Source organism: Lupinus angustifolius, chromosome LG08 (genome assembly GCF_001865875.1).
Source record: "Lupinus angustifolius cultivar Tanjil chromosome LG08, LupAngTanjil_v1.0, whole genome shotgun sequence".
Lineage (NCBI taxonomy): Eukaryota > Viridiplantae > Streptophyta > Magnoliopsida > Fabales > Fabaceae > Lupinus > Lupinus angustifolius.
This window is the reverse complement of record NC_032016.1, coordinates 6,864,048-6,874,034: the sequence shown is the minus strand read 5'-3', so window position 1 is coordinate 6,874,034 and position 9,987 is coordinate 6,864,048. Positions and strand designations below refer to the sequence as shown.

The following is a 9,987-nucleotide window of genomic DNA, read 5'->3' as shown; positions in this document are numbered from 1 at the left end:
ACTATTTGGCATGTTCAGAACAAAGTGATCTTTAAGAACTTGAGGTTTCACCAAGATAAGATGATGGAGCTCATTTTGATTAATTCTTGGAGTCTTCTCAATGCACGCTTTCCTTTATTCTCTTAGTCTATAGTGGAATGGATAAACAATCGTTCAAAGTGTCTTTTTTTTTGTTAATTGTAGAAATTTAGTAGATATGAACACTACTTGTTCTCCTAAGTTTTCTTTATCTCTATTTTAGTAAGATTGCTCTTTCAAATATGTTAGTAACATGAAGACCTACATTGCAACCGAACCCAAATGTAAAAAAAATCGAAATATGATTTGCTTGGACGATCACTTATATATAAATATTATTAATAAATATAGATCAATAAAGAAAAGGGAAATGGAATCCTTGTTGCCATGCAAAGGTAAGTCACAAATGGGAAAAGGGAGAGTTTGTGAACTTCATTGAAATGTGTAACTTGGTATCCTACAAATACAAATGCAAGTCCTAACCCACACCAACAGCTCCAAGCCAAAGTAGCTGAGCTCGTCAATGACATCAAAAGCTGTCACCAGTTACTGTAGATAAACCCAAACCGCCTCATTTCTCATGACCCCATTTGTCACCTACCTTGTTATGTCTCTCTCTCTATGGATACCGTGTCTTTATGACAACACCATACATACACAACAACACTATCATTCACTCTCACTCACTCATAGAAAAAAAACAATCTTCATTAGAAACCATCATGAAACCGATTGATTGCTGAAGCATCAGCACCACCTGAATAGCTCCTTCCCCAATTCAACTCTTCCTGCTGATTCTGCACTGTTCCGTCCTTACCACCACCGCTGAACGATTGTGCCACCGGTGCACCAATACAAGTGTAACTACCACCAGATTCCCCTCCTCCTGAACCTGCCACATTGATATAGCTGTGGTGGGTGGGGTTCATGACATGACCAACATAGTAATCGTTATGTGGAGGGAAGTGTGAGGTAAAAGGCACTGGTGGGCGTGAAGGTGAAGCGTAGAGATATGGTGGTTGTGGTGGTGGTGGTGGAATGTGTGATGAGGATGATGAAGCAGTGAAGTATCTTGGGAATCTTAGAGGTGGTGGAATTGTTGGGTCTCCCATGTTGCCTGATGGGTGATAACCTCCTGCACCACCTGCTCCTATTGGTTGACAGCATCTGATGATGATATCACAAAATACTATATCAACAGTGTTATTCCTAATATGGTGTGTAACAAAAAAATCACTAACCATTTAGTTATATTAATTTGATGGGGTTAACTAATGAATGATATAATCAACGTTTTAATAAACACAACTAAACTTTGAGACTTCTTTTAAACCATGATTTTATCATAAGTGAAGATGGGTGATTGGTAGTATAGTACCATGCCAGAAGAACTGAAAAAGAAATTTTGAGTACAAAGATGATGATCCTTAAATAAAAGACTAAAGATGATGATATAAGATGTGTGATGAAGAACCTACTGAGAAAAAAAGGAGAATATTTTCTTACCCTAGGTGAGGAGCAGCTTGTGCAGCAAGGGTGTGATCGGTGCGGAAGACAAGTTGACGAGCATGGTTCAGCGTCTCTGTTTCCCTCTCTGAAGAAGCCAAAACACACACAAAATCAAAGCAAAGCACAGGAAAAGGAATAAAAAATGAAACAAGAAATAAAGAAAGAGAGAAAGAAAGAAAACCAGCCCCCACTCAAATTCAAGAGTTACATCAATCAAACACCACTGTTTGTGTGGTTGAAATGACCACGCTACTTAGTTTTTTCATGGGCCAAATCGTTAATAACAACAGGTGTCCCCTATTTTGTTAACATATTATATCAATCAATCAATATTCTTCTGAGAAAGGGTAAAAGAGAGAAGAATCGTAGAGGGGTAGGTACCTTGGCGGTGGCGGTTCATGTGTCCCCCAAGAGCCTGAGACTTGCAGAACTTAAGGGAACAAAATCTACATTCATACACTTTCCCACACTCCTCTTTTCCTTCCCTCCCGCCATTTTTCTTTTTCCTATAACCTGCAACCACATCCCTCTAATTAAAGCAAATTCCATGTTCTCCCTTCTTTCCCCTTTAAGAACATTCTCGTTTACCTAACTCCATCATTTATATTTTTCATTAACTACCCCTTTTATGTTTTCCTCTTCTTTCTCCTTTATGAAGTTTCCCTTTGAAAATTAAAGAAGCAATAAGAGGAGGAATTTTTTTAAAAAAGTGAGTTAGGAAGAATGAGCACAAAACCGAAAATTATAAAATAGAAAGAAAATAAAAACATGTGATGAGTACTTTTACATGTGAGGAAAAAAATGAAAGGCTTTCATGGTGTGTTTGATTGAGACATGATTCGGAAAATAGAACAATTTTTATGTTGGGCGCTTTGATATCTCTCACTGTATACATAATAACATATTGTATGGAATGATCAATTACGATGCATTAATTAGTAGTGTATGGCTTACTTGAGCTCCCAAAAAACTAAAAAGTTAAATATTTAATTAATGAGAATGTCACTTGTTGAAATAGGCTAATGTATCAAAAAGTTTATTTACTTATAATGGGAAAAAGTTTATTTACTTGGTGAGGAGCTTTCTTCGAGGACTTGTTTGCCATCTCTACTAGAGTATTCATCAGGCAAATTATTAAGGTCTAACGGGTTCCCTTCTGGTCTCCTGTAAAGGATACAACAAAGACATGAGAAAGATAGAGAGAGAAAATTACAAGAGTTAGTGAAGAAAATAGAAAAGAGAATCAATAATATTTTGAAGGTGTGAGCAAGTGAAGGTGTAGTAGTACAGTGGGGGAAGACCTACATGGTACCGACAGAGAGAGACAGAAAGAAAGGAAAAAAGAAAAAGAAAATGTTATGAGGCAAGCAAACACTATTTCTTTCAGATAGGGAGATAGAAAGAAAGAACTAAAACTTTTTACAAAAAAATTTGAGACTTTCAGTTTGAGTCTGCAATATAGAGGCTAGTTCAGTGATGGTAGAAGATAAAGAGGTTTGAAAGTTTTCTATCAGTTCGTCTGCCAGGCTCTCTCTCTTATCTCCCACAACACACACTCACACAAAATTTGAATGAACAATAAGGGACAGAGGGTCTCGTGACTTTAAAAAGAGTGTGTGTGTGTGTGAGTGTGAAGATTGAAGAGTGCAAGGGTGAATGGCTTAATCATTTTATTTTCTAATTGCTACCTAGCTTCATCTGGTTTGGTTAAGATGAAAAAGGGAAAAGAAAAATTTTGAGACTGAGAAATCTATAATAATAGCTTTTTTATTAATTAATATTATACCACCACTAATTCTTTATAATGCCTTAACTTCTGGTTCTAGTTTTTTCCCATTGAGCTATAGCAACAAGTGGAAAAATATTGAAATAAACCAATCAACTAAATAGATAGAAAATTAAAAAAAGGGTACTAAATTGGTAATATCAACAAAAACAACAAGTCTTAATCACATGTGGTCTGAATACTAAGTTAACAAAATCTCAAAAGAAAATCTTTACCGAGAGAGGTTGGCAATCAAATGTACAGGACATATCTTTGAGCATTAAAGGTTGCCCTAAGAATGAAAGAAGGGCATTTATATTATACCAGAAAGAAAGCAAGACAAGGCATAGGGTACGTAGACATTTTGAGTGGTTATTGTGTTTAAAGAGGGGGGCATGTTTTGAGAACAGGTCATGTATGGTCCACAGTAGATCAATGCCTCCTTCTGGGTGTAAAATTGTACCCACAGGACTTAGACTTGTATCAACGAAGGGTTGCTATCACACACTATCTATCATTAGGGTTTTTGCAATCTAAGTTGGGATAGCCTCAACCCCACATTTGTTATTTTATTCTTTCAATGTTGCTATCTTCTCATAGATTACATATACAAAGTCGTTTTCAATCCATGTACATGGATTTGGATTTTCTTAATGTTATCTTATTCATCATTTTATTCTCTGTTTGCTTTAGGTCCTGATGATATGCATTTTCTTTCAAACTGTCAACCTCTAACAATGATACTTCACTTATTTTTATATAAGATGGTTAACTTATGGTTAAAATAATGTTATATTTAAATTTCAATATGGCTATCTTTTTGGCAAGTAAATTTTATTTAAATATGGACAAAATTACATCAAAAAGAGAGGAGACAACCCCACCAAAATACAAAAGAAAAACAAACAACCATTCACTCAAGAAGGTGCTTAATAGTAACAATCTAAGCACAAAATTGGATTAAAGACTAATTCAAATCATGACATGAAAATCCCTTTAAATCTATTTTTGATCCGAAACTAAACCTTAAATTTGATTTCATCCAACACTCCTCTAAACCCATTTTCTTGTTGTTAAAAATAGTATCATTTCTACATAACTATAAAAAAACAAATGTCAACCATCCAAATAACAAAACAAATACCTTTGATAAAAAACAATTACCCAGAAGTGTAAGATACTAAGACTATCTCTACACATACAAATGGGTGCAAACAAAAGTACGTCATTATATATTGATTATTATAAAATATACTCACATAAAAAGTGATAAATAAATATGTTTTTGGACATAAATAAACATTATTTAAATAAATGTGTTTATGGGCACTGATAAATATTATTTATACCTACTGCAGGCCGGGTACAATCAAAAGAGCTTTAAAATGAAGCAGCCAACTACTTAACATGCTTAAACCAATCAGTGATTGGCAATCACTACATACCTAAACTAAAGAGACTATTTGGACTAAAGTCTTACAATTTTAAGTATGGGTTCAAATTGTTTCTATTTGGGGTGATGCTGGTTTTGGTGGGCCCTCTAAGTCACTCTGGTAGAGATTTGAAGAATTGGGTGGGAGGGTCAGTTAATGATTTAGGAAGACTTAAGGGTGGTTTTAAAAAAGTGGTGGGGAATGAGAGTCATTAGATTTTTGGAGGATTTTTGAGTGGGGAGTATCCTTTGAAGGATTCGTTTGAGAGGCTTCATAATTTGTGTTCAGAGATAAGGGGGCTCTTGTTAGACATTTAGGTGTTTGGAGGGAGGGGTTGTGGAATTAGTAGCTTCATTGGAGAAGAGAACCTCTCAATTGGCTTTGATTGAGGAGTTTTTTATGCTTTCGAGTTTGATTGAAATAAAGAAGAATGCATAAGACAAACAAATATGGATCGATATGTGTCTAATTGTTATTTGATCAAGTCGGCTTACAAAATTATTTGGCAAGTGAACGAGTCTAGTCTAGAGGATCGAAAGTTGCACATGGAATGTGATTTGGAAGTCTTTGGCTCATTTGAAGCTTAAAGAATTATCTTAGATAGGATTCTATGTAAGTGAAATTAACCAAGAGGGGTGGTAACTTTATTGGTAATGACCTATTGTGTGTTTATTGTCAAGCTCAGCAGGAAACTATAGATCATCTTTTATTCTCTTGTCATTTCTTTTATCGAGTTCGACAACTTCTTTATGGTTGGTTGGGATTTTGGAGTGTTACCTTCAACTAGTATGTCTCACTGTTTATAATATCTTGTGTGAGTTAGGGGTTGCTTATTGAAAGTAGCTTATTTTGTGCTTTGGATAGCTAAAATTTAGTCACTTTGAAAATGTAGAAATGATGCTATCTATAATAATAAAAGGGTGTGTATGGAGGAACTAGTGAGTGTGATAAAGTTGAAGTCCTTGTTATGGATCAAAGGAAGATACAAGGACACAATTATGTTTTGGTGTATAAACCTACTTCTTCCAACTTGTGGTGTATGAAGAGTATGATTTGTTGTTTTGAGCTTGCTTGAGGCTTGAAGGTGAACTTCAATAAAAGTTATATATTTGGTGTGAAGGTTGACCAGGATTTCCTTAGCGCAACATCAACTTTTCTGACTTCTAACATCGGCAGTTTTCCTTTCAAAGACGCATTATGTCTCAATTGGGTTTTTTAAAAAAGACACCTTCAAATGAGACTGGTTTTTCACCATGAAATATCCAATTATGATAAATCTATGTCTAGTTTCAAGAATTACACCTCGTGTGGCAGACTTACAAGATTCAGTAACAAGAAAAGCATGGATTCTATTTCTACTATGTGTAGCACAACTACAAGGTTAAATAACAAGAAAAACAGGATTCTAGATTCTATGGCATGTGTAACACTTTTGGAAAATTTATTAATAACAACCACAAGACACTCGTGACAGAAACAATCCATCCAAGTTAGAAGTCCAAATAATTTAACATAGACACTACTATATAGGGTAACAACTTTCTGTTATCACGTGTATAAGTTGAGCCACCTTTCATTCTTGAGTTCTGTTCCATCTTTATATATAATACATGGACTACATCATTACAGTTGTGTGTGGTAGTAAGGCAATACCGATTTTGATGTATGATACCTAGTTCTATGGAGTTCCCAGTTTTTATATTATTATTATAAGACTTCCTTTTTCAAGAAATGGTACATGAAATTTGATAAGCAATATGTAGCCTAATTAAGGGAATTATGTAACTATGTTGTAGACATGAGTTGCCGTGGTATAGAAGAAGGGAGCAAGCTTGAGCCGTGACTAAAATGGTTACTAATTGGGTATGGACTCAGTGGTAGCATCAATCAAAATTTGGAATTTGGGAAATGCAGTGAAATTTGATAATGGGGTAATTTTAGGAAGGAGGGAAAGGAATGACTTATAGTACCTTGTTTTTTAACTCTGATGTTTTTTAGTATATAGCTATGAATGGATTGTAGGTAAAAGTATTGTCCAACTATTACCTGCGCCGAAAAATGGTGTAGCCAAAGGCCCAAATATACAGTGATAGCATGCATGATCACCACCTTAAGTAAAGGTAATTTCTACTAACAGGTATTGGTTCCATCACTATAAGTCTCCGTGACTATATGAGACTTTTTTTAGTGTTAGAAGCACTCTAGTCCAGAAGCTAAGTCCTTTTTCCCCATCCACGCCACCTGAAATGGATATAATGAAAAAAGAAGAAGCTACCTTGTAAGAGAGGCTATGCATTAATTAAAATCAAGTGCATTCATAGACCACTCTTCTTCATCATCTAAATACACCAATGGATCCATACTGAAAATAGTTATTCAGATGATAAATCTTGTTTCATTGTTGTATTGATCTCGTACTTATGGCAGATAAGACAAGAGAAATCTATATTCAATGGTGGACAAAGGATTTTCGTTGAGGTAAAATTCTTTTAGACCTAATAATCGATGTCTTGCAAATTAAGTTGAACCCAGTGAATTGAATCTGTAGCAACAAGTTACCAGATGGAACCAACCAAAGTAACATCACTATCTTCGTACTAAGGTGGGGCGTTGGCTGAGAAGACGAATCATAGAATTGTCTGTAGCCTATAAGCATTCAATTACACACACCTTGAATCAGTGCCAAAATTATTGAATGGTAGTGGTGATTGGTCTTATACACGCAGACCCCAAAAATGGATGTCTCAAGTTATTAGATTATTCACTCTTCTCATCACACTACTTACTGTATTTGTCACAATAGAGCCAAGGATTGAGTTCATTTGGCTGATATGCATCTAACTTTCTGTGATTGAATAATTGCTTAGTTACTTTGATTTTACAGTTGCAGTTTCCATTTTTATATATACCCTTTTCAATTCTTAGAAAAAGTAACCCTTCGTGCTAATGTCTTTATGCTATGCCTTTGGGTGCAGTACTCCCGGTTCTTTCTCCTATTATTTTCACAAGAATGCTACCACATGCCTTGCTTATTCTCTATCGTAGCTTGCCTTCATTCCCAACAGGGAAGAAACCTTATATTAAATAGTAATAATAATAATAGTAATCTTATATTTTAGATGAGAGAGTACTTTATTTGACCGAATATTGAGTTCAATTTTTTTGCATCATGGTCTTCTTGTTGTCAATGAAGTTCCATATCAACTACTGTAACTACAGTGGCCTCAATTTGCATAGGCAATGAACTATAAAGCGTAGACTCAACTAATTGAGGTATTTTATTTTATTTTCCTACTTGTACCTCAAATTAGAGTGAAGCCTCTATTTTGGTTATGCATTGGATTTACAGGCTATACAATTAATTCATATGAATTAATTTTACACTCAAATGACTACAATGAATTATGATTTATGATCAATTCCATAATGCATCCTAAGTGGTACATATAGGATGGAGGATCTTGTTCACTACATATAGCATAATCACACACATATATGTCGTGATGGCACATCTCCAATACTAACCGATGTCATTTTTATCATATTTATAAGTTTCATTCATGATATTTTTGCTTACTAAAATCTAAGTTAAGCATGATTTTAAGTTCATCAAAGAGACTACAACCTCGTGCTTTGATCGGTGGTTCTTGCTATGTCCTTTCCAAACATATTATCTATTGAATTTCTAGAGAGAAAAAAATAAGGTTTCAGTCAACTAATTCTAAGGATATATTTAAGAAATAGAAATTTTGCATTGATAATTATAACCATATATAACACTTTTAAGACATGGAATACATAATTTTTCAATATAATATTTCTTTTTCTACTTAGTCAATTCACTTAGGATACATTAATATGAACTTTAATAGAATTCAATCGTTCCTTATAAGATAAAATTGAAAATATTGATCGATTGGTTTTACAAAGAATTTTATAATTTGTAATAAATGAAAATTAATTTATTAACATAAAAATTAATATTCACACCCATGTTTTCTTTGCTCTCTATCAACGACCTTAAAATCCGTGCTAGTGTGCTACCCACCTGATTTCTGAAGAAAAATAATGGAATTTATGGTTGAGTTTCTGACTTAGTAAGCGATTTCAATGTTGGACTTAAACAGTGTATGTTTAAACGAGCCCATACTGAAGATGCTAGTAGAAAACTTAAAAGCCCAGGACCTTTGGGCTTAACAACTCAGGAATTGGCAGAACCAATTGAAAATTATGACATAGAAAGTTGGAGTCCAAATAAACGGTGGATAATGAATATTTACACTGTTAGTATATATTTTACACTCTTTTTTCAATTGGTCTTCAAAATAATGAAATAAAAAAAAGTAGGCATAAAATCTTAGTGTTCAGCCGAGTTTTACTGAATGAAACGTGCTAGAAGCCTAGAATCATGAAGTTACATGGAGAGGTGAAAATGAAAAATAGAATAGGAAATGGTTGGAGTGCACTTTTACACACTCGAGCCTAATTATTATATATATATATATATATATATATAATTAGTTTATTGATTATTACACGGTCATTTATCATCTATGGACTGATAATTCAAGAGTCTAATATATATTATTAGTGTAAAAATTTATATATAATTACTATATTAAATATTATTTATTTAAACTAAATATGAATAATAGATGATACACAGATAATACATCAAATTCATGCCATGTTAGTTCATATGTTTTTTTCTCAAAACTCAATGTGAAACTTGATAATAAAAATTAAATGGTTGATGATATTTAAACACTTTACACGATAGATTTTGCATAATATTCTTATCTCCTGAATTAAAAATATGCTGTTGAGAGTAAGAAAATACACCTTAATAATCTCTAGTCTGGGTAAAGAATTAGTATTCCACTGACTATTTAATTTTTTTGGTTTCCTACAAGTATCCTCGCACTGAAGACAATCCTATCTGAGCTGAGAACATCCATATGTATGTGGAGCTAATTTTCCTAACGGACATTTTTCATCCACAAACTCGAACTCAAAACCTTATTTAAGAGGAATTAAACATGTACCACTTGAATCAACGATACGTTGGTTTCACTACCTGTTAGTATGGGTTGAGTGAACTGTGACATTTTTTATACTGCCAAAATCGATTAACTATGTGAGGATAGGATAAATATATAAAAAATATGAGAGTATGAGTTGAGTGAACTGTGACATTTTTTATATATTTATCATCACATATTATTATTACAGTTTAATCGATTTTGGCAGTATTAATCTGTT

General features: G+C 33.8%; 1 protein-coding gene across 1 annotated transcript; it reads right to left on the bottom strand.

Annotated features, from left to right (window-relative positions):
• Positions 392–3,162, bottom strand: LOC109353767 (zinc finger protein JAGGED-like). The gene is made up of 5 exons (XM_019596133.1): positions 2,833–3,162; positions 2,597–2,691; positions 1,909–2,040; positions 1,525–1,612; positions 392–1,185 (listed from the first exon to the last, which is right to left on the bottom strand). Coding segments are annotated over exons 1-5 (774 nt in total). The 5' UTR covers positions 2,835–3,162; the 3' UTR covers positions 392–728.

What these genes read in the sequence shown, in the direction of transcription:
- LOC109353767 (XM_019596133.1), bottom strand. An exon ending in CGAAGAAAGCTCCTCACCAA is followed by an intron (nt 2,041 to 2,596) that starts GTAAATAAACTT and finishes ATGTGGTTGCAG; the next exon opens with GTTATAGGAAAAAGAAAAAT. An exon ending in CAAGCTGCTCCTCACCTAGG is followed by an intron (nt 1,186 to 1,524) that starts GTAAGAAAATAT and finishes TATCATCATCAG; the next exon opens with ATGCTGTCAACCAATAGGAG.